This window comes from Apium graveolens, chromosome 2, assembly GCF_009905375.1.
Source record: "Apium graveolens cultivar Ventura chromosome 2, ASM990537v1, whole genome shotgun sequence".
Taxonomy (NCBI): Eukaryota; Viridiplantae; Streptophyta; class Magnoliopsida; order Apiales; family Apiaceae; genus Apium; species Apium graveolens.
In genome coordinates this window covers 86,517,301-86,542,767 of record NC_133648.1, presented here as the reverse complement: position 1 = coordinate 86,542,767, position 25,467 = coordinate 86,517,301, and the positions used below count along the sequence as shown (strand labels likewise).

At 38.1% G+C, this 25,467-nt stretch overlaps 1 protein-coding gene and 1 long non-coding RNA gene across 2 annotated transcripts; both read left to right on the top strand.

Annotated features, from left to right (window-relative positions):
- Positions 1 to 13,930: 13,930 nt before the first annotated feature.
- LOC141706008 (uncharacterized) lies at positions 13,931 to 15,752 on the top strand. The gene is made up of 3 exons (XR_012568569.1): positions 13,931 to 14,066; positions 14,163 to 14,405; positions 15,309 to 15,752. It is a non-coding gene; the product is annotated as an uncharacterized LOC141706008 (long non-coding RNA).
- Positions 15,753 to 24,286: 8,534 nt separating this feature from the next.
- On the top strand, positions 24,287 to 24,763 carry LOC141691181 (uncharacterized). Its single transcript, XM_074495921.1, has one exon. The coding sequence runs from the start codon at positions 24,287 to 24,289 to the stop codon at positions 24,761 to 24,763; it is 477 nt and encodes a 158-aa protein (XP_074352022.1).
- Positions 24,764 to 25,467: the final 704 nt, after the last annotated feature.

Below are 25,467 nucleotides of genomic sequence, written 5' to 3'. Positions count from 1 at the left end.
ACCAGTTTCTAAAGCCCCGTACCGGATGGCACCAGTGGAGATGAAAGAATTGGCAACTCAGCTGCAAGATCTTTTGGAGAAAGAAGTTATAAAACCCAGTGTATCCCCATGGGGCGCACCAGTACTGTTTGTCAAGAAGAAAGACGGGAGTATGCGACTGTGTATTGACTATCGAGAATTAAACAAGCTGACCATTAAGAACAAATACCCATTGCCGAGGATCGATGATCTGTTTGACCAATTGAGAGGCGCTGTATGGTTTTCTAAAATAGATTTAAGATCCGGATATCATCAACTGAAGATCAAGCCGGAAGACATTCCGAAGACCGCATTTAAAACCAGATATGGGCATTATGAGTTTCTAGTGATGGCATTTGGATTAACCAACACACCAGCAGCTTTCATGGATCTGATGAATCGAGTATTTAAGAAGTATTTGGATAAATTCGTGATCGTGTTTATAGACGACATCTTGATCTATTCTAAAACAGAAGAGGAGCATGCAGAGCATTTGGGGATAGTTCTGGAAATACTGCGACGGGAGAAATTGTACGCAAAGTTCTCCAAGTGTGAATTTTGGTTAAAAGAAGTACGATTTCTTGGGCACGTGATTAGCAATAAAGGAGTGGAAGTGGATCCAGCAAAGGTTGAAGCCATAATCAACTGGGAGAGGCCAAAAACACCAACGGAAGTAAGAAGTTTCATGGGATTAGCAGGTTACTACAGAAGATTTGTGCAGGATTTCGCGAAGATAGCTATGCCATTGACAAAGCTCACCAGGAAGAATCAGAAATTTGAATGGGAGGAGAAGTGCGAAGAAAGTTTCCAGGAATTAAAGAATAGATTAGTATCTTCTCCAGTACTAGTCTTGCCAGATGAACAAGGAAATTTTGTGATCTACAGTAACGCGTCGTACAAAGGATTGGGATGTGTTTTGATGCAGCATGACAAGGTGATAGCCTATGCTTCAAGACAATTGAAACCACATGAAGAGAAGTATCCAACTCATGATCTTGAATTGGCAGCTATAGTGTTTGCATTGAAGATTTGGAGGCATTATCTTTATGGGGAAAAGTGCGAGATCTACACGGACCACAAGAGTTTGAAGTATATCTTTACCCAGAAGGAATTGAACATGAGGCAGAGGAGATGGCTAGAACTAATCAAGGATTACGACTGTACTATTAACTATCATCCAGGCAAAGCAAATGTGGTGGCCGACGCTCTAAGCAGAAAAAAAAGGTTAAACATGATAACTTCATCCGAGGAATTAATCAGGGAATTTGAGAAGCTGAAAATAGAGGTTAGTATTCCAAGTATGTCTACAGAGGTATTGTGTGCAATGTCTTTTCAACCAGAATTATTAGAGAAAATAAGAAGATGTCAGGAAGAAGTAATGAGCCATGAACGAGACAGTTTGACAGGAGAAGAAATAGGGAGTCAAAAGGATGATAAAGGGATATTAAGATTTTCTTCCAGAATATGGATACCCAACATAGCCGAGCTGAAAGATGAAATTCTTCGAGACGCTCACAACTCTAGATACTCAATTTATCCCGGGAGTACGAAGATGTATAGAGACTTAAGAGAAAACTTTTGGTGGCCAAGCATGAAGAAAGAAATTGCAGAATGGGTAAATAAGTGTTACACTTGCCAGCGAGTTAAAGCAGAACATCAAAGGCCCAGTGGATTGATACAACCATTGGATATTCCAGAATGGAAGTGGGAACATATAGCGATGGATTTCGTAGTCGGATTATCGAGGACCAGGGCGAATCATGATGCTATTTGGGTTATTATCGACAGATTGACGAAGTCAGCGCATTTTTTTCCTATCAACGAGAGATTCTCAATGGATAAATTGGTACGGTTATATCTTAAAGAAATTGTGACACGACATGGAGTTCCAGTATCCAGAGTTTCAGACAGAGATCCTCGATTTAACTCAAGATTTTGGAGAAGTTTTCAAGATTGTCTCGGAACGAAGCTGAACATGAGTACCGCGTATCATCCGCAGACGGACGGTCAAAGTGAAAGGACGATTCAGACTATTGAAGATATGCTGAGGGTATGTGCACTAGATTTTGAAGGGAGTTGGGACGAGCATTTGCCATTAGTTGAATTCTCCTACAACAACAGCTATCATGCCAGCATTGGGATGCCGCCTTACGAAGCCTTATACGGGAGAAGATGTAGATCTCCAATATGTTGGGAAGAAGTTGGTGAGAGAAAGATTTTGGGTCCAGAATTGATCCAGCAGACAAAGGAGAAAATAGAACTCATTCGGAAAAGATTAACAGCAGCTCAAGATCGTCAACGTAAATATGCTGATCCTGTCAGAAAGGATATGGAATTTGAAGTTGGTGAAGCAGTGCTATTAAAAGTTTCTCCTTGGAAAGGTCTATCAAGATTTGGAAAGAAAGGAAAGTTGAGTCCGCGTTATGTTGGTCCTTTTGAGATTTTGAAGCGTGTGGGAAAGGTTGCTTATGAATTAACGTTACCACCTCACATGCAACATATTCACAATGTGTTCCATGTGTCGATGTTGAAGCATTATTTGCCTGATTCGAACCATGTGATAGAATACGAGCCAATCGAGATCCAACCAGATTTATCTTTTGTAGAGCAACCAGTACAGATTTTAGATAAGAAAGAAAGAGTACATAGGAATAAGTCTGTATCTTTAGTGCGAGTCTTGTGGAGGAATCCCAAGGTTGAAGAGTCGACTTGGGAATTGGAAAGCGAAATGCGATCCAAGTATCCTCATTTATTTTCCTAGGCTGATTCTGAGGACAGAATCCTGTTAAGGGGGGTAGATTGTAATATCCAATATATTTTCAAATATTATTATTATTATTCGGAATTGTTTATGTGATTTTATGTGAACTTTGGTGAATTATCTGAAAAGTAGAATTGATATCTGAATGTTTATATGTGACATTATTTGAATATTTGAATTTTTATATGTCCAGAATAAAATATAGATAATTGTGGTATTTTTCTGGTAATTTTTGGAATGTTATATGATTTTATAATGATTTATGAATTATTAATTATTTTCAGAATAATTATAAAATTATTTTATAAAGCCGGGAAACTTCCAACTTCAACCGTTTTGTGTTTTTACAACCCGAAACTCTTCCGAAAACTCCTTCCTAACCTAATCTGGTAATTCCGGACATTTTTCGTGTTTTGACTTTTTCGATCCGGATTACGGTTTGACCCGTGCGCGGCCCGGCGTAATATTTTCGATACGATAGTTATTTCGGTAATCAATAAAACCCGTAATCTCGAAAGACGGGATATTTTTACGTTATTTTCGTATATGGTGTTTTATAAAAAGCCCGGTTTTGATAATTATCCAATTCTGGTATTGAATTGTATCGTTTTTACAGTTACTTAGCGGCTAAGCAACTAATTTAACGATCCAAAACGATCCAAAACGATCCAGAACGATCCAATATTCCATAAATATAAATAGCCTATTTCTTATTTCGTTTATTCATTTGCAACCAGTTAAAATACCGTAAATACAGAGAAAAACCTGAGAAACCTATACGTTCCCGAGAATCAAACACACGAACGAAGGCGTTATCGAACTCCGATTCGGGCGTGCAGCATATCAAAACGAAGCTCTCGAAATCTTCTTTCTGAATCAATCATCAGTTTCTGCCCAGAAATCACATTAATTTTCTTATTTAATTATTTATATTCGAATTATTTGATAAGTAAATTATGAAAATTTGTTCTTGATGTTGTTGATGTGATTTGATGCTTCCATGTTATAGAGTATGTTTTTCTGGTCAATTTGGTATATTATACTTCAAAAATAGGGTTCGGTATCATATAGAAATTGAGGTTTAATTTTCTGAAAATTCTTTGAATATGTGTTCTTGGTGTTCTTGAAAAGTTCTGAGAATCAAACCCAAATTTGAGGGTGATGCAGACTTCAGAATTTGAAGTATGAGTAACCAAAATGTTCAGATTTTCATGTTCTTTCTGTTTATGCCCTCAAATCATTCAAACGACTAGTGATGTGAAAATTCGTAATTTAGGGTTTATATTCGAATTTTGGGGGTTTATAATTTAGAGGTTTTTGATTGTTTGTGATGATATGATTAGATTGTACATGTTCCCAGCTTCATTTTGCTGTATTTACTGTAATTTTTGGTTGAGGATTAAGTGAATTCGAGTTTTTGACCGGAAAACTCAAGGTCCCGCCGGTTTTTGTTTGATTTTCGTCGGAGAAACCGACCTCGGGGCTGTCTGTTGATGCTGAGTTATTAGTCGAGTTTCAGGAGCAATTTAGAATCAATTACCATTAAAATCGAAGCCTGGGGGTGCAGATTTGGGCGTGACCGGAACCATCGCCGGTTAACCGGCCGGCTGCCGGATTCTGGGGAGGTACCGGGTGTTCAAAACCCGGTTGTGTTCTTCACAACCCGGGGTTTTGACCCGGTTTCGATCCACAGAACCCCAACCCAATTACTGAGTTTTGTTAGTAGATTTTCTTATTAAAAATAATTCAAAATCCTATTTATAATTTCTGAAAATTCATTTTTAATTTGAAAATCATTATTCTAATTCTGAAAATTTATTTTTAATTCAAAAATAAATCCAAATTATTTAATTAATTAATTTTAGTTGATAATTAATTATTTAATTAGTCAATTAATTTAAATATTAATTGATTAATTATTTTAATTAGTTATTATTTAATTTTAATTGATTATTTAATTAGATTTAATTATTTATTTTTGATTTAAAAATTTCGAAAAATAGTTTCGAACTTTAAAATATTATTTTAAATTATTTTCCCGGCTCGATAATTTTTATAAAATTATTTTCGAGTGTTCGAGCCCTATTATTTAATTATTAAATGATCCGGAGACCCGTTTTTATTCTGAAAAATGTTCAAAAATTTATAATAAATCAATGGTTTGTCCGTTTAATATGAAACGAACGCGTACAGACTCAGAAAAATATTGCGCTTTCAATAAAAATACTTTTAAGACCTAATTTCTTTTGTATTGCAATGTCATTTGATTTGTGTATCAACTTGAGTCGGTATTTGATCGATAAATGCTAATATTGACCTGATTTTCATTCTGAACGCACTGAGGCGTGTCTTGTAATGATCTGACGTATGTATTACATGAAATATGTGATTACGTGTTATACAAATGTCATGATTATGTGTTATGTGATAAGTATGCTATCTGTTTACAGTTTATTATGCCATGCTTAGTTATAAACGGTCGGGTAGATGTCAAGACGTAGAGTTACGTCGATTGAGTTTAGTTCTGTCACTTAAGATAATCCTTTTGTTTATAGAATCGAGTATCCAGAAGTGTAGTCAAGTGTTAGCCGAAGATAGTAGCCAGCAGTTAGAAGCAGAGTTAAAGTAAGAGGTTATTGAGCATATCAGGCAAGTACCCTAACTTCACTTATTGTTCAAGTGACGTTTATTTCGCATCATATTATGCAATTATTTATATCATCACATATCATTCAAATGGTATTGACTCTGAATTTATCCTTTCAATTTCTCTACTATTCTAAGTTCAAAATAGTTAAATATTTTTACATTTCGCTACAACTTACTCTATACGGCAAAGCTTTGAATTGAGATTAGCGAATAACTAATTGTTCTGGTTATTTCGCCATTGGTTGTTGAGAAAACTCCAGACCATGAGAAATGGGGAGTTATGTGGTTAAGGATGTCATTTGATTCGACTCCTTTGACGGAAAATTGTTTTTATGGGTTGGATGGTTGCGTAAGAGGCCGTGGCGGTGGTCCAGTGTGAGCTATGTGTCAAGCTATGTGTTATACAGGATATAACACCTTGCTAGGCCAATATGTGCCTTGGGTACCTTTTGTTTAGTTGGATATGCTTTGACATACCGGTGTTGCTCCGCGGCTGATCACCGGTGGCAACACACCGTCGTTCGAGGATTCCAGTCCCAAAACATAATATATTGCAAATGTTGTTTATTATCAAATTTTTATCAGTTTTGATACTGTTCAGTTATCGTAGTTGGTTTTGTTCATCAAATATACTGTTGTTATTCCAAATCATAAGTTATTTATTACTTGCTGAGCATTTCTTTCGCTCATACTTGTTTCATATCTTGATTCTTTCAGCTAGGCCAGGGCAAGCTTAAGTTCCAGGTCTGACCAGAGGTTTTGTGCTTGTAAATAGTTGGTGTGTTTCCAGGTAGACAGTTTGGGACGCTTAATTAGTCTAGAGGTTTGTAATAAAATATGAATAAGTTGTAAAACTAATTAGACTATGGTTTGTAATAACATTTGATTTGTATTAGTGCTTGTTCCATACTATAACCTGTGCTCGATCCAGTGTAGGTAAAAGGGGTCGTATTTATTATATTATTCCACTGTGATTATTTTATTTTGGTTTATTGGCGAGTGACCCCCAAACCTAGACCCCGGGTTTGGAGGGCGTCACAGGTAAGTAGTTGTAATGTGTGGAGTATACTTCCTGGGTTCAATATATGCATCATATAGCATAGGTAAATTAGTAAAATTAAACACTAAAGAGAATCAGTTATGCAATTTTGATCGATTGGTTCAACATAAGAGATTTATGTGTCCAAGATAGGGGACTACGTAGTATTATACCTTAAATAATTAAGCTAAATAATTAGAGGGTCATGAAAATGAGTCTTGTGGTTCATCAACGTGATACTTGATGATTACGCGGTAGTAGGCTTATATAAGCACAATGGTAGTTGGAACTTAAAATCGAATGTGACTTTATTAAGTGTATGTTTGGTATATAGACCAGCAAATGAGCTAAGGTTAAGGAAGTAAAGTTGTCGAAGGACAAATTATTCATAAAACACGGTTTAACCTGTATGCTTCAAATAGTTTAAATGAAAATTTTGAACTCGTAGTAATATAAGGACTTAATAAACCATAATTAAATTTTGGCTAGGAAAACAGAATAAAAAGATAACATTAAAAAGGGGGAATATAATAAAATTAATTATAGATAGATTATTCCAGACAGCTTGAAACGTAGGACTTCTTCATACTCTGGTTATAATAATTTGCAATAATAACTGAAAATTTTTGCAAGTTAGGTTGCATTTTAACCTTATTAGCTTTTATCGAGGATGGATAAGCTTATCGTAATTATTAAAAATATTTTGAGAATGTAGGATTTTTTGATTTAATGGGATGTTCTGAGTATTATTAAACTCTAATATATAGAATATTTTATTGGTGTTTTGATAGTCTAAGTTTAAATAATTAAAATTCATTCTGGGATCTATAATAAGTTGAATGTGATAGCCATATTGAGGGGAAAGGAAGGTTATCCAGATTCAAAATTCATACAAAAATCGGACTGATCTGTATGTTTCGAAAAAGGATACTGGATATGGTAAATACAGTAGAACATTTTCTATAGAATTTTGTAGAATTTTAGTTGAAAGAGATTCTAATCACAGGAAATATTTCTCAAAGGTCCATTATAATTTAATCTGGGCTAGTATTAGCAATTTTAAGTAACCATGACGCGAGTATGATCTGATAACCCAAGTATGCCAGTATTATTTTAACTAACCCGTTAGCTGATAATTAGTATAGTTATTCTAACTTATAGGAGTTGAGTAGATTAGGATTATAGTAGCTTGGATGTTGAAGTAGGGGAGTCTGGTCCCTAATTACCAAGTTAGATTACTTTCAAATAAAGTTTAATTGTGGATTATAATCCTAAAGCATATATTATTAGCAAGAATCTCAAAAATATAAAACTAAAATTTATTTTCTTTGTTAGGATAGAACAAAAAAAATCAAATGGTAAAAGGAAAGAAACTTACTTAGTAATCTATTTATTACAGGACTGCTGAATGAGGAAAATGACTGGATCCAAGAAGAGGATGGGATCAACAAGATTATCCAAAAATTCTACCAGAGTTTGTTTACTTCTTCGTCTCCGAATGTTGAGAAAATAGAAGAATTGTTGGGTGCGGTACACTCAGTAGTAACAGAAGAGATGAATAGAAGACTGTAAAAAGATTACTCTATGAAGGAAGTTAAAGACACTGTATTCTCTATAGCAGCCGATAAAAAGTCCAGGACCGGATGGGATGAATGTTATGTTTTATCAACACTTCTGGGATATAGTAGGCCCGCTTGTTTCAAAAGCAGTTTTTGGACTGTTTAAACGGAAGAGCAGATTTGGCATCAATAAATGGTACTCTTGTTACTCTTATCCCTACAGTTAAGGAACCAAGGTCAGTGGGGGATTTTCGACCGATTAGTCTGTGCAATGTGCTATATAAAGCTATATCGAAGGCCTTAATCAATAGATTCAAACCAATCTTACCGCTTATTATTAGTGAAACACAAAGTGCTTTTGTTCCCGGACGACTAATAATGGATAATGCATTAACAGCTTACGAATACCTACATCACTTGAGATTAATGAAAGATGGGAAAAAATGTTATGCAGCGGTGAAGGTGGATATGAGTAAAGCATATGATAGGGCGGAATAAGTTTTTATAGAAAAAATGATGCTAAAGCTTGGTTTGTCAGGGCAATGGGTAAAAAAGATTATGAGTTGTGTGACATTAGTGAGTTATTCGTTCCAAATAAATGGACAGGAACGTGGTGAAGTTTTTCCATCAAGAGGTTTGCGTCAAGAAGATTCCCTCTCACCGTATTTATTTCTTATTTGTGCTGAAGGATTCTCAGCATTACTACGACAAACAGAAAGTAGACGTGATATCCTGGGACTAAAAGTAGCAAGAAGTGCGCCTTCCATAAGTCACTTATTCTTCGCAAATGATAGTTTGCTTTTTTTAAGGCTTCAACAAGATCTCTACAGTCTATCCACAACATTTTCTTGTTTTACTCCCATTGCTCAGGACATGTATAAATTATTTTACATATTGAGATAGTCTTGGTATAATTAGAGTACTTAGCATTTTAGTTTGGCCCAGGTAAAATAAAATGATAACTAAAGATGTATTAGAATCTTTATTAAAGCCTTTGATTTAAGTTTAATGGTTTTGTGCCGACAAGACAAATAACTGGTTGTCCTTTTTGTATACAGATGATTAATTTCAACAAATCAATATTGTTCTTCTCCACGAACACCACAGAAGATATTCACTCCAGCTTTGTAGAGGCTTTAAATATGCAAATAACTGAAGCGATTGAAACATATCTTAGACTGCCTATGATGGGGGTAAAAATAAAAAAGTGCTTTTAGATCTATAAAAGATAGAATATGGGAACGTTTGCACTCCTGGAGTCCCAATCTTTATTCACAGGGAGGCAAGGAAATACTTTTAAAAGGTGTAATTCAAGTCATTCCAACATATATTATGGGTTGCTTCAGAATCCCAGAAAGGCAATGTCAAGAATTTGAAAAATTAATGGCCCGCTATTGGTGGGGGTCAGTAGAATAAAAAAAAATCCACTGGAAAGCGTGGAAGGATATCAGTGTTTCAAAAAGTGAGGGTGGATTAGGTTTCAGAAAATTCTCTCAATATAATCAAGCGTTATTAGCTAAACAAGCATGAAGAATATTACAAAACCCAAACCCTCTCATCTCACAGATTTTAAAAGCAAAGTACTTTACAAATTCGGGATTTTTGGATTCTAAAGAGGGACTTCTTTCTCTGACATGGAGAGATATTTGCTGGGGGGGAAGAATTACTGAAAAGGGGTTTAAGAAAGTGCATCGGTAATGGACAAGATACGAACGTGTTTAAGGATCCTTGGATTCCAAGACCACCATCTTTCTTACCAATAACTAAAGGTGTCAATGATAATCTAAAAGTCTCTGAATTAATTCAACAACCCAGTATGTGGAATAATGGCCTAATTCAATAACCTTATTTGAGGTCGGATGCTCAACTTATCTCAACAATTTCCCTAAGCCCCCTCGATCATACAGATTCGTGGTTGTGGCATTATAGTAAGAATGAGAATTATTCAGTCAGAAGTGGATATAATTTAGCATTAAATGTTGATACAACTAGTCCCTCTTCTTCTTCTGATACTTTTTCATCATGGTGGAGAATGTTTTGGGTAATCTGAATTCCGAGGAAAATCTTAATCTTTGGGTGGAGAGGGTTTCAAGAAATTTTGCCCATTACTAAAGGACTATTATGCAGGAATATTACTAATCATAGCAACTGTCTAGTTTGTGGATTTGGGGAGGTTTCAAATGCACATGCAGTTTTTTGGTGTCCTTTTGCATAGAAAGTGTGGGAATCTTTTGAATATCTGTTAGGTCCCGAATTATCGTAGAAGGGGGGGTTAAATACGATAATCACTAAATTAAAAATTCTTTCGAATCTTTAGCGGATAAAAGATTTAGTGCTCGGTTAGTGGTTTCGTGTTCTTGAAGAGAATAGTGTTTGGAATAATAAAACGAGGAACACAAGATATTGGGGAAAATATATATTTATAAATAAATCCTCGAGAGTGTTGCTACACTACGGTAAATAACTTAACCGGTTACATCTAGGAACAATAAAGTTCCTAGCTACTACAAAGATTTATAAATCAAATCCTAAACAATGATCTAACTTTTGTTTGTACTAGGATTTAATTACTGGGTAACAACTATAATGCCCCTATGAATATACAAGAATTAAATCGGGCATTATAACGTTACTCTGGTGAGTAGTTAAACGGATATATAAAAAGCTTGAGCTTCTCTGAAAATCTTTGTTGATATTTTTCACCTCTCTTGGGAGAGAAGATGAACAGAAAATAATTCCAATAGCTTTTATGCTTCTGCTGCAAAGTGTAGTCTTTATATTCAATTCAAATGTGTGGCTCAATATTGACCACACAAATTAATTGAATGAATCAATAAAGTAGTGGCTGAGAATTCTGTGGCGATAAGGTAGCTTCTCTGTGGCGACTGAGTAATATTCTGTGGCGACCAGGAGATACAGGGGGCCTTAGTTTATTTGTGTGGCGATTGTTTATTACTCTAACTCCCATGTGGCGACCACAGGGGTTACTAGTACATCTTGTACTAAAAACTAAACTAAACAACTTATGTGGCGACCAGTTAATCAACAATGTTACTCCTGGTCCCTTTTTTCTTTTATTCTTTTTTTGTTTTGTTTTGTTTTTCATTTTTCTTTTTCCTTTTTTCGTTTCCTTTTTCTTTTTGTTTTCTTTTTGTTTTTCTTTTGTTTTCTTTTTATTTTGTTTTCTTTTTCCTTTTTCTATTTTCTTTTTCTTTTTCTTTTTAAGTTTAAATTGTAACTAAATTTAATTTATAAAATAAACTTAAATATAACTTATATAATAAACTAATTTAGATTTATAAAATAAACTTATTTAAAGTTTATAAGATAAATCATTTTAAATTTATTAAATAAATTATATTAAAGTCTATTAAATAAATATATTTAATTTAACAATTAAACTTTAAGCTTCGCCAGTCCCCTGAGCTGTTTAGCTGTATACCCCGCGCACCTCTTCTCGTACTTTAACAGATAAACGTTCAATCCAAATATGTTCCTCAACTTAACAATTCTTCTATAATAATACCCAGATTCCTTTCACGAGCTGTTGACGCCTAGTGCAACTGGTCTGGTTCACAGACGACTAACCCCGATTCAGGTCTTCGTATTATGGCCTTGATTAAATTGTTAAACTTGCAACAACTTTATCGCTTCAGACACTGACTGTCAATAAACAACTATACTTTTACTGGAATCCTTTATGGTACTTTAGACAACGTCTTCATTAACCTCTTTCTATACCCTGTCTTCAATTCTTCAGATTCCTATGCTTCGAACGCTGTCTATCTTCAATCAATGTCAATACACTGAAATCTTCCGGTAGCACTTGTATACTGAATCTTCAACATTTCTGAAACCCTGAAAGTCTTTAACCTTTGTTCTTCACTGAGGCATGATCATATTAATGAAATTCTTTCAGTGACCTGTAAACAGACTTCAGGCCTTCTTCTTGTTAGTGTAGGTGCCCTAGAGGCAATACATTATTCTTTTAAATCTTTATGTCAGTTGATCATTCAATAAATATATTTATTATGACCTTAATTACTGCGATATTTTGTTTGCATAATAAATGTCCTTAGAATCATGATACACATTGTATAGTTTGAGTACATGACTTGAACTTGAGATTATATAATATATCATATTCCTAAAGGTTCCTAGTCGAGTATTATTATATAGGACAATAATAATACATAGATAGACTAGTATGTTATTTGACAAGATAACCACATCTCATTGGTTATAAGTATGGGGATACTAAAGTCAATACATAGGTACATGTGAGAGAACATGGTACTGGACAGACCCACAGTGAGATTCTTCATGTTTAATAAAGACATAAGAAAGACTCACAGTGATAATGGTGTAACGATCCTTTGACTTGAAATCATTATATTTCTATACGAGGATTAATATACTTTGACTACATTAAAAGTTACTTTTGATCGGGTGATGATAAAAGTGGACATTGGGTATATCATGAGTCGTATGAGAAATATGAATGATAGATAAAGGATTTAACCCTCCTATAATTAGGAGAGATATTATTGGCCTCTTGATTGAGTGAGATTATAAAAAGCATGGCCATGCTCAAATAATGATTTGTCTTGATAGTCTACTCATGGATCAAGTAAACCCGGATTAAATGTTGAAGAGGATGACTAAATACATGCCTCGAGTTTAATCTATAATATGTATGGTTAAAGGGATTATATTACACGAAAAACATTAATCACGAAAGGTTTTATCTAGTCATGATTTAATTATTGTTTAATTGGGTAACAATGATGTATTACTAGATACCGCTCATTGTTTATAATTTTATTAGAGAATAAAATTATTGCCAATTAAATAATAGCCTATAGGTTCACACAAATAGAGCACTTAATGGAATAGTTAATTTAAATTGTGGGTTTAAATTAATTGATGATTATTTGAATTTTATTATAATTAAGTAAGACTTAATTGAGATAATATAAATTCGAATCAAAGGGAATGTTTTTGCCCATTATAATTAAGTATGACTTAGTTATTAATTAAATAATAGAAATTCGTTTTTATTATTTAATCCTATACCTAATAGGGTTGGGCTTTGCTGTTATGGGCCTTTTAATCAGTCATTATAAATAGATAATGATAGGTTAAGAGGTAAGTTACGTTTTGGAGAAAACCCTAGCAGCAAAGAGAGGCAGAGACAATTCGGATCGTCAAGAAGGAGGCTAGTACATCCATTCCGTAGTCACGAACGTGAGACGTTCTTGGAGGTGCTCGTGTGGATACCATAGAGGTGTTTCTCCGAGAGGTAGACACAAAGCGTGATAGCTAGGATCTCCGTTGAGTTCGTGAAAGTTAAGCTCTTGAAAGGTATGATTCGTTATTTCTATAATCTGCCCACAATTATACATGGATCCTATTCTTGGGTTTCAAAAATTTTTGTTTTATTTACGTTTATCCGCTGCGTTTTATGCCTCGGAACCCAACACTTCTAATCTTCTGATTCTCTGTATTTGCCTTTTCTTCATTCTTCGTGATTTTTTGTGTAGACGTAGTATTATTAACTTGTCATGTTCTAGTGTTGTTATCGTGTTGAGTTATCACGTAAATGTTCATACAGCTACGCAGTCTCACCAAAAATATCCTTTCATGAGAGGCGGTAAAGACGACATCTCTTTTAAAGATGTGTTACTCTATGCTCCAGATCTTTTAAAAAAAGAAATGTTTGAAAGAATGTTAATCATCGCATGGGGGATATGGACCGAACGAAATAAAAAAACTCATGGTCAGCAACAAAGATCATCACAACAAATTAAAATATGGTTAACCGTGTTTTATGAGGAGATTAGAAATATGAAGGTCCCAGAAAGAAGAATGTCGTTGAAAGAGGAATTGACATAAGATGAGCAAGTAGAAGTAGGTCTCCAAGACCTAACACTTTTTGTGAAGGCTTCGATATCCACATCTTCAGGAATGATAGGATTGGGAGCTATTATTTTTAAAGCAAATAAAAAGATTCAGGCATCTCTATCAAAACCACTAGAAGGTAATTTATCCGTATTCCATGCAGAAGCTTTGGCGTTGCTGGTCGGGCTACGTTGGGTACAAATGATAGGACTTCCTGTTAAGTTTTTCTTTTCAGATTATTTATCTCTGGTTCAAGCGCTGAATAATAGAGAGGCATATCATAATGAAGTGGGTATCTTACTCTCATACATTAAGATATTATTGAAGGAATTTCCGGGGCATCGGTCTTCCATGTCAATCGAAATGGTAACGTGGTAGCCCATAACCTCGCTAAACAAGCACCGGAGCTAGATGCTGAAGTCTCTTGGGTGGAAGATTTGGCCCAACATACTGAAAACCAGAATTAGTTCTTTTAAAGGTAATTCCAAGCAGACAAAATGATATGAATGAATGATAATTATGACACTAAGTCGTATTATAGTCCAGGGACTTATTCAATACTTTAGTTAGTTAGTTAATTTAAGGGGAAATGGAATTTTTCTGCCATCAGACTTTAATGCAAGTTGGCGGGGAAATTATGATTATGGTTGGTTACATAGTTGTATATGTGAAGTAGGCTTAGCAATGTTATCAAAATGAAAACATCAATATCGCAGCATAGATTTTGGCAATTTCTATTGACCGAGTGATATATTGGGATTAGGGTTCTAAATGAGTTGTCAAGGATAACGGGTAGTCACTTGAAAAAGATTTTATGTTGAGTTGTGTGGACAATTTGATTTAAAACCCTTCTCCGTAATGTGTGTAATGAACGATAGTAAGAATAGACCAAGTTAGGATAAGTTGAAGTTGAAAGTGCAAATACAGGGGCAATGGTTTATATTGGTGATTTTCTATCTATATTAGATTATAAAATGTATCGAGTTTATGCAGTTGACTGATTATAAAAACAACCTGTAGCTAAATTACATAGCATGCTGTTAAACACTTGTGAGTTCAGTAGATGCAGGTATGTAAGTATAGTAAACATTATAAATAACAGTAAGAATAGAGGCAAATCTTAGCTAGATGCACCCCTATACTAAAACTATGGCTGGCGTACTATCCTGCAACAATTTAATGCGAGATTATATTATAAGTCAGTGATGTATTAAAATTAGAAATTAACAAGAAAACTTTAATCAACAAGAAAAATATCTGGCTTCTTGCATCTGCTATATTTTGTAATGCATGGAAATTGTAACTAGAAATAAATTTTTAATTAATTAATTGGGTACTTAAGAGATTAAAAACCAATTTTAATTTTTTGTGTTATGTACAGGATAAGAAGGGGTAAGGAGAAGCTTGGGGACAGAATCAGAATCAGTGCTTTGCAACAACTTGTCTCGCCCTTGGGCAAGGGGTTTATCAATTTTAATCATTGTTTATTAATTTTTCCCCAAAATGAGAAATTTGTTATCTTTAATTACATGATTAGTATTCAATCACCTTCCTATTGTAATAAATAAATGTTGTGTGATGGTGAGTTTGTTTTTGTGTTTTTATGACAGACTGATACAGCATCCGTGCTTGAGCAAGTTCAGGTCTTGTGCTCTCCATATTTACAGACTCCTCTATCTTCTCAAACTATCTGTTCTCAAACTATGCTCACATACAAACATATATACCTCCTTCCCCTTTATACAAACATGCACATATGTGATGTGCTTGTTTGATTGAAACATGTTTGTGGCTTGCCTGTGACTGTATTTTCTTTACTTGGATGTCTGGCCTTTTCTTGTTTGTGGTCACTTGGTACAGGACTCTGCAATATATTTAGCATGGCTAAAAATGTAAATTTCTATTGAATAGTGTTATGGAAAGTTTATCATTACATAATACATTAAAATTGATATCTCAGATATACAAATCATATTGGGACTTGTAGAGTAGTTTGTTTGTTTCTTGTATACGACGGTTTCTTTCTAATTAGCGACAAAGACAGATGAAAATAGATATTTTATGTTTCCATACTCATATTATTGGATATCTCACTAACAAGTATAGCAACATAGAGGCAAGTGTATAAAGAATTTAACAAGTTTAGGCCAAGACCACAGTTAACAAAACAAAACATGCAGGTAAACAAAATCAGTAACTGAAATAACGAAGAGAGAAAGTAAGATGTACCCGAAACCATAGCTTTCAACCGTGACTGAAACAAAGGTTTGCAGATACAAAATGCCAAGAAAATGATCACAGCTGAGTCACCAGGTCTTGCTCTAAGTCCTGCCTGCTCTTGAAGAGATTATTGCCCCCTACCTGCTGCGTTTGGGATGTGTGCAATATCTCCACCAGGATAAAACAGCTCGGAGTTTATGTTAACAGCAGCAACAAAACCTCCACTTCGACCAGCACCTCAGTCGCCGGAAAATATCAGCACTTCAGGACTTGTGGGAGAGAAATGCAGAGAGGTTGAAGAGAAGAGAAGAGAATGTAGTGTATGTTATCTCTACATATTCATTCAGTTTAGCCTCTATTTATAGGAGAGGAAAAATGAAACTGTCCACACACTTAATGTCTGAATTAAACTGCTCCATTAATGAAAAAATAAAAACTGATCAGATTTTGAATTCATTAATGAAAAAATCAAAACTGAACAGCTTTTGAATTTAAATTATTTGTAACAGCTTTTCACATTAACACCCACATTATAATCAGAACTTAAGTTAAGTTCTGATTTGATTCATCAGTACTTAAGTTCTGATTCTGATATCAGAACTATCAGTTCTTAAGTTCTGATAGTTAAGTTCTGATTTTATTCATCAGTTCTTAAGTTCTGATTCTGATTTCAGAACTTGTTACAGATCAGATTATTTGCAGGACTTAGCCTATTTCAGTACCCAGCCCAATAATCCAATCACCGATAAATAAATTCGAATTAAATAATTCTCAAATAAATAAAATCCTCGCCCAGGTCGCCTCGCGTACGCGAGACGCCGAGACATTCGCCCAAATCGCCCTTCGACCCGACCCGGTGCGGTGCGTGGCGGGGCGGGGCGGGGCGCGCGTGTGTGTGTGTGCGCGCGTGTGAAGCACACAACAACACAATGGACCATCACACACCTTAGTAGTTGTATACTACTCATGTGGGTAATACCATATAAAGCACACACCCTCCTTTATTTATTTCAATGTGGGACAAACATTCTCAAATTTTTCCAAGCTTTTCCAAGCTACTTTCAACTCTCATTTCATATGGATTTCATTAAGAAAATTCTTAAAACCATACATGAAAATTTAAGTTCAAATATCATTGAACAATTTCCAATTATTAGATTTTAGGATTAACATCAAGAACATAATTAAATTAAGCTCTAAAATCCTAATTTTCTAACACATATTAAGACTTGTAAAAGAGTAGCTTGTTCAGTTATGCGTGTTTTTTATTTTGATGCGCTGTTCAAGCTAAGGCGTGTCACGGAAACAACTTCCCTGCTAGAGAAAAAGTCTTTATACATCATATCCTGTTTTGTTTGGTTTAGGCATTTTTGTTTTGGTCAAAAGGCATAAACTGTGATTCCGAAGGATCCACAAGTTTTTTTTTCCAAAACTATTATATTCAAATGCGATATATAGTGTTCGGAAGAGGTCTCTGACTAGAAACTTGACATGCAGTGAGTGAAGCAATCCACTTGCATTGTGTGAAAAATATATATGACATATGTTTAATGCTTGAAAATTATGTCAATACAAGTCATCTAAGACTTCTAATTGTGTCTGAAACTTTTATATTCTCTCTTATTAATATATATATATATATATGTACTATACACCCAATTTGCTGTTCATGACTTTGCCGTTTTCTGCTACCTTACTGACTAACCTTCTAAATATACTTAATAATGTTTATCGTATGACAAGCTGTCAGTGGAAATAGACTTTATAATGAAACATATGTTTATATAAATCTAGAAGTGCCCGATCCGTTAGTTATTAATGTTTTGAAAAACGTATAAAATGATATCAGTAAACTGTTGATTGTTGAAATGAATGTGCATAGCCTGCAAACTTACATAATGCTAGTAAATGTTCTGCTGAAGTAGCAGGACTTTCATTAAGCACGGCTTTTGTAATTTTGACAGGATGGTGGCAATCCAGGAGAAGACGAGCTGAGCAAGGATCTAAGGAGAAAGGGGATGTGCTTAGTTACGAAGGAGTTGGTGTTGCAATTGGTGATCAGTAATGGTGCTGATCTTTGGTCACCAGCAGCTGCCATGGGAAAGAATGCAGCAGCTTCTAATAAGTATTAAATCCATATATGATCAGTTTCTTCTCTCTTTTATGTACCGAAGACACTGGGGCCTTTTGTTTGTATATGGGTGCCTAATATCAATTGGCCTTTTGACTGTACGTTTTTGTTACACCCAAAATTTGGCATTGGTTTGACTCGGGTCAAATGCGGATTAATTGCAGTCAAACTCGGTATTACATTGTAGAAGGAGAGGACGCGTCCAGGCCCGCAGGACGCGCCCAACTTGAAGGAGGGTGCCTTACAAGGGATGGCCTTATAATAGGAAAGCTTGGAAGCGTGGACGCGTCCAAGGCTGTGCTGGAAACATTTGACAGTTATGTTTGTCTGGCAGTGAAGGTTGGATAAACCGCTCAGAGAGAAAGGACGCGTCCTGATATGTTGGATGTCAGGGAAGGTAGTTGCTGGAAGAACAAATACAAGTTTCATGGGGGTTAGGGCGCGCCCAATGTCTTAGGACGCGTCCTATGAGTGGTAGATGCATTCTCGAGGGTGACTTCAGGATAAAGCTTGCATGGAAAGGAGCAGTGGAGATTATTTTTACTAACGTATTTGTTGCAGGTACTCTTTGAAGAATTCCCTACTTGAGACGGTAAAGGAGGGGATGCCCGAGAAAAACTTGAAGGCCTCCAGGGGTATGTCTGATGATTGAAGGCCTCCTCCTGTATTCAACGGGTGTCCTCGTTGGGGATACGGGGTTAACATTGGTGTGTGATTTGGGAACTCTGTTCTTGTATTCAACGGGTGTCCTCGCTGGAGAATTTTGGAGTCATCCTGCACTTTGCACCTAAGAGCTTGGGATCACATGCTCATTCGGGGGACAGGGATGCATCCATCACTTGGGATGAACCGTGGTTATACATGCGTCCGTAAATCAAGGGAGATAGCTGTAGCGGAGTGTTATTCTTGCGCAGGAAGATGCACTATCCGTGAAGTCCTGCGATTACGGACGAGCCTTGGGCCTTCGCGGTTGGGCCTCATAGTTGGACATTCCTAAAGTTAGCGGAAGATGGATCTGGATGGGCTTCTACCGGGCCTAAGAATAAGAAGTCTAAGCCCATTAGATTTCTTGTTCCACAAGAACTATGTCAGGCTTGATCCCTATATAAATGGTACGTAGGCACATTGAGAGGGTAAAAAGTTGAGAGCTGATAAGGGAGCCACCACTTACTGTGATCAATCTCAGCCTAAAACAACCACAAACCACCACACACCGCTTGATTTTTCGGCGAAGAACCACCGTCATAGATCTTAATTCCGGCGAGAAACCTCAATCTTTGTTGTTACCAAATTCCTCCGTCAAAAAATTGGCGCTAGAAGGAGGGGTGCTGATTAAGATCATAATCTTGGGAGGAAAAGATGTCTTACAATCATGATGGCAGTTCTTATGATGGAAGTGATAGCAGATCTGAAGGAGAAGGCGAGGGAGGCTACACTCGTCATGAACCCTAAGTGCCCAGAAACATGTCAGATCCCTCGAGAGCTCTGGATGTGGGAGGAACGCCTACAGTTCTCATCAGCAACGCTGATATCTTGGAGCAGTTGTACCGCATGGGGGATACTCTTAACAATTTTCACTCAAGGTTGAATACGGTGGAGCATCACAGGATGAGGAGGGGTCGTCGTTTTCCCCGTCGCTGCCACGCCGTGGGTAAGGCACCCGTAGTCCAAGGAGATGCTCAGGCCAGCGGAGAAAACCCGCAAATCACTCCGCGGCGCTTGGAATATTCTGATGATGTAGAACCTATTGTGAAGCTTGTTGATGAGGACACGGACGGTAGAGAAAGGCCTCGTCTTGTTAATCAGGTTGTGCCACACCCCCATAGGTCTGGGCGTACGATGGACGAGCGTCGTCGTGCGGAAAATACTCAGAATCAAAATGAGGAAGGAAGAGACTTTTCAACCTTAAAAAGAAGGCTTGGCATAAGGTTGGAGGATGACGATCTGAGAATGCTGCTGGTAGAATGGTAAAAGGAAGGAAACGCTGGAGAAGCGAGGCCCCGTGACACAACGCGTGTGCCCCCTACATACCAAAGGGATGATAGGGTATAGCACCGCGAGCACGAGCGTGCCCCTTCGCGAGGAAGGTTCGGAAATTATTATCGAGGCTTTCAAATGAGTGGACAAGGAAGGATGGGATACCAACATGGAAGGGCACCCTACAATGGTAGGAGAGATGGCGCACCCTCCACTGAAGAAGCTCCTGTTGTTGTCCCTTTAGCTTCCCACAGTGTTACAGACAATGGGTCCAGGACGCATCCTCATGACCGGGATGGCGTGCGAATTCAAGAAAGGTTGCAGAATAATGAGGAAATACCGCGTCGCGGTCAGGAGGAACCTCGCGTGCGGGGGAATGTTCAAAATAGAGATGGTAACATACCACAACCGCAGCCTCTAGGCGAGGGGCGGCAAGATCCACCGGTACACCCGGGGGGTAATCAAGGGGAACAATAACAAATTGCGGAGCAACCCCAATAACCTAACGTTCAAACCATTCATGGAGTAGGGACGTTTAATGTGAACGATCTTAAGAGGTTGCTCAACCATCTTGAGGGAGGTAGGGTAACGGCGACCGCGCAAGCTCCTTCCCCTTTTGATGTTGTCGTGAGGAAGGCGTAATTGCCAGCAGGATACAGGAACACAACCAATGACTTGCGTTTTTATGAGAATTCTGACCCTGTGGAATTTCTGGGGCATTTCAACATTGAGATGGATGTATATCAGGTACCTGACTTGGCTCGATGCCGTCTCCTAGCGGCCACCTTTAGAGAGGGCGCTCAGCAATGGTTTCAAAAAGTTGGTCCAGGGGTGATCACATCCTGGGAATAGATGAAAACCTTATTTCTAACTCACTTCCATGCTGCGGTGAAATATACACCGCCAGTTACCACACTGGCCAATGTGAAACAGAAAGAGGGGGAAAGCTTGACCTCATACTTTAAAAGGTTCAATGCAGAGTCTACTTTGGTGAGGGGCGCAACTGATGAAACACTGAAAATACTTCTCATAGTTGGTCTGCGTGTGGGAACAGATTTCTGAAAGCACCTGCAAGGAAAGGACCATGTGTCGTTAGCTGATGTACTTGCACAGGCGGAATCATTCAAAGTGATTGAGTAGTCGCTTGCAGAAACAAAGAAGAATGATAACACCCACAACTCCAAGGGGTGAGCCAAGAGAAGAGATAGATCCGTGAGCCCGGATTATCGGCGGAATGACAGAAGCCCTAATAGGGTGAACACCGTGAACACGTGGAGAGAATGGAGTTCGTCGTCGAACTATGAAAGGAGGGTAAGCAACTATACTCCACTGGCAGCGTCCATTGATCATATCTTCGAAGTAAATAAGGACAGGTAAATAAGGACAGAGGAATCTTCAAGAAACCAGACCGTCTGACTTCATGGCAAAGTAGGGACAAGAAGAAGTATTGTGATTACCATGAGTCCACCGGTCATGACACCCATGAGTGTTGTCACCTGAAAGATGAGATTGAAGAATTGATCAAAGAGGGATACCTGGGGGAATGGATTGACAAGGTGAAATGACGCAGGGGAATGATGACAAAGGGAAAGATGAAAGGCAGCCCCCGCGGGAAGAGGACGCTGAACAGACAACGGAGGTTAAATTCTAGAGAGCTGGTAGTATCAGGGCAATTTTTGGAGGACACCCCTTTATCGGTGATAGTAATCGGGCGTTGGAAAGAAATGCAAGAGAAGCACGATACCCGCCACTCACCAACATTCATAGCTTGGAAGATATACCTCCAAAAATATTCAAAGGGGAATCGGCTGATATTACGTTCAGGGAGAGAAAGTCAAGATGGGTACATCATCCCCATAATGATGCACTGGTAATAACTATGCTTATTGGGGCAATGAACGCGCATCAGGTCTTCTTGGACAACGGGAGCTCTGCGAACATCCTGTATTACAGCACGTATAAAAAATTGGGTTTACTGGATAGCGACATGTATTTTCAAGATGCACACGTCTATGGCTTTATTGGAGAAGCAGTGAGAGTTATGGGTTCGGTTAGGCTTCCTGTCACACTTGGGGAAGGGGCTCTGTCTATCACTCAAATGATAGATTTCAAAGTGCTAGATCAGGACTCCGCGCACAACATGTTGGTGGGCAGACCTTGGTTGCGAGCGTTCAGGGTGATAACCTCGATACATCACTTGATGATAAAGTTCCCAACACCTAATGGAGTGGGCAGTCTGAGAGGGTCGCACTATGAGTCACGCGACTGCTATCACAAGGCTGTTAAGGAATTCCGCAGGAGAAGGTACGAGGGAAAGGGTCTTCCATTTGAAGATGCAAAGGACATTCATACAAAACCAAGTGGAAAGGTTCATGCCCACTATTTTGTGGAAAACCCAGAGGAAGAAGAAACTCATGCTACCGAGACTCCTGTTTTGACATTGGGGAATGTTTTGAGGATCCGTAGTGTGGAAGAAGTTGTGGTAAACCATATAGAAGAGATCATGCAAAAGGAGGTTAACGCAGAAAAGTTGGAAGGAAGAAGTGAGATTTTACAAAGTCTCGAAAGTAGCCTCAAGGTGGATGCTCCTCAAAAAGAGGACGCGCCCTTGAAGAGTGAAAATGAAATTGAGGTTGATGCTCCTCAAAATGAGGACGCGCCCTCCACACCTGCGTTGCATAAGACCATGCCTTGTCCTGAGGTAGATGCTCCTATACATGGGGGCGCACCCTCGGATACAGGATTGGGCGTCGAGGACCCCCGAGACTTTAATTTTGATCTGGATCCCAGGATCCCTATACCCGCCGAGAAGACGGGGCCGGCCGAAGACACAATATTTGTTCCGGTCGACAAGGATGACCTAAGCAAGGTTTTGAAAGTGGGATCTCAACTAAGTGATGAAATGAGAGAAAAACTTACTCATTTTCTCATTAAAAATCTTGATGTCTTCGCATGGAGTCATTCGGACATGGTAGGAATCGACCCCGAAGTAATGTGTCATCGGTTAAATATTTTCCCTAATTACACGGGCATACGACAAAAGCGTCGCCCAGTGAGCGGGGAAAGGGCGATAGCATTAAAAGAAGAGGTGGATTGACTGTTGGAAGTAGGGTTGATCAAAGAATCTTACTACCCCGAGTGGCTTGCAAATCCAGTGCTCGTGAAAAGCCGAACAGAAGTGGAGGACGTGTGTAGATTTCACAGATCTCAACAAGGCCTGTCCAAAGGATAGTTTCCCGCTCCAACGAATTGATCAGTTGGTTGACACGATGGCAGGCCTGTCCAAAGTATATGTGGACGATATGTTGGTAAAATCCAAGGAGGCGAATGACCATATCAAGCACTTGATGGAAATATTTAACATTCTAAGGAGGTTTCGCATGAAGTTGAATCCACAAAAGTGCGTATTCGGTGTGGAGTCGGGCAAGTTTCTTGGATTCATTGTCAACCATAGGGGAATTGAAGCCAACCCCGCAAGGATCAAGGCACTGCTGGATATGAAATCACCCACCAGTGTGAAACAAGTGCAAAGCTTAACTGGGAGGATCGCCACGCTAAATCGATTTGTTTCCAAATTGTCCAACAGATGCAAGGAATTCTTTAAAGCGATTAAGTTGGCAGGGAAAGACTTCGTATGTACACCAGAATATGAAGAGGCTTTTAGAAGGATCAAGGAACAATTAGGGAACCCTCTCATGTTGTCAAAACCGTTAGATGGAGAATCTTTAATATTGTACCTCGCAGTGTCCGAGTATTCGATCAGCGCTGTTCTGGTAAGAGAGGAGGATGGGCAACAGTCGCCGGTGTATTATGTGAGCAAGCGATTGCACGATGCCGAGACTCGCTACACAAGCATGGAGAAGCTGGTTTATGCTTTGATCCTTGCGTCAAGGAAGTTACGACCATACTTCCAGGCCCATAGAATTGAATTTCGTACAGCATATCAGCTGCGGTAAGTCCTTCACAAATCGGAGTCATGGGCAAGAATATTGAAATGGGCTGTGGAGTTGGGGCAATTTGACTTGGAATACATGCCCCGGACAATAATTAAAGGACAAGCCCTAGCTGATTTCTTGTTAAAATTTGACTCTGTTGTTGATGATAAGACTTTGGTGGTGCACCAGCCCCTCCACAGCGAGGAATCTCTGGAAGAATTCCCACATTCCTGGTGGATCTTGCATGTAGATGGGGCAGTTAACAATGGGGGAGCAGGGGAGGGCATAGTACTCGTGTCTCCGGAAGGCCATCATCTGATGAGCGCGATTCACTTCAAATTTTATGCGACAAATAATGATGCAGAGTATGAAGTATTGATTAATGGTCTAAAGATCACTTTGGAAATGGGGGTGCGAAACCTAATTGTAAAGAGTGATTCGGAGCTGGTGGTGAATCAGGTGAATGGGGGGTTTCAGGCGCGAGCCCCGCGAACAGAATTGTACTTGAGATGCACGCAGCGCTTGGTTGGAAAGTTCAGGGAGGTTAGGTTAGAATGTGTACCGCGGGAATAGAACAGCAACGCGGATGCTCTAGCAAAAATGGGGTCGCAGTAGGAGGCTATGTTGTTGGGATCTATACCTTTAGAAATCCAGGAAGTTCCTAGTATCCCGGAGATAGAGACAATGCAAGTAGATGAGGCTCCCAAGGAAATATGGATGACACCCATTCTTGCCTACATTCACAAGGGAACACTTCCAGAAGATAAGTTTAAGGCTCGGCGACTCCGCTACTAGGCTGCAAAGTATGTGGTGTATGATGGAGTTCTGTATAAGAGAGGCTTCAATCAACCGTTGCTCAGATTTGTTGATGAAGAAGAAGGGAATTATATTCTAAGGGAAGTGCATGAAGGAATTTGTGGTAATCACTCGGGGGTTAATGTAATAACCCCAATTTTTGAGAAATTTTGAAACCCTTATGAATAGTGTTTTTGCTGAACGAGAAAACTTTTCATGCCACGCTATGTAGGGGTTCTGTTATTGATCTTATGAGATATTATTAGCACTCTATGTGGTATATAAGTGTATGTAAAGATCGTCAGAATCCAATTCCGAACACTTTAATTTTTCCCGGAAATTCACAAGATACGGAGAGAATTGAGTATAAGGTAACAGGATAAAAAGGATTTAAATTAAAGGATTATAGGAGAGGATCATAAAAGGAATATAATATATTGAGAAAGGTTAAGGGAACCTAAGTAATAAGATCCCGGGTATGA

Excerpts from the sequence above, each read along its gene's own strand:
- LOC141691181 (XM_074495921.1), top strand. The coding sequence starts at position 24,287 with ATGCCCCGGACAATAATTAAAGGACAAGCCCTAGCTGATTTCTTGTTA.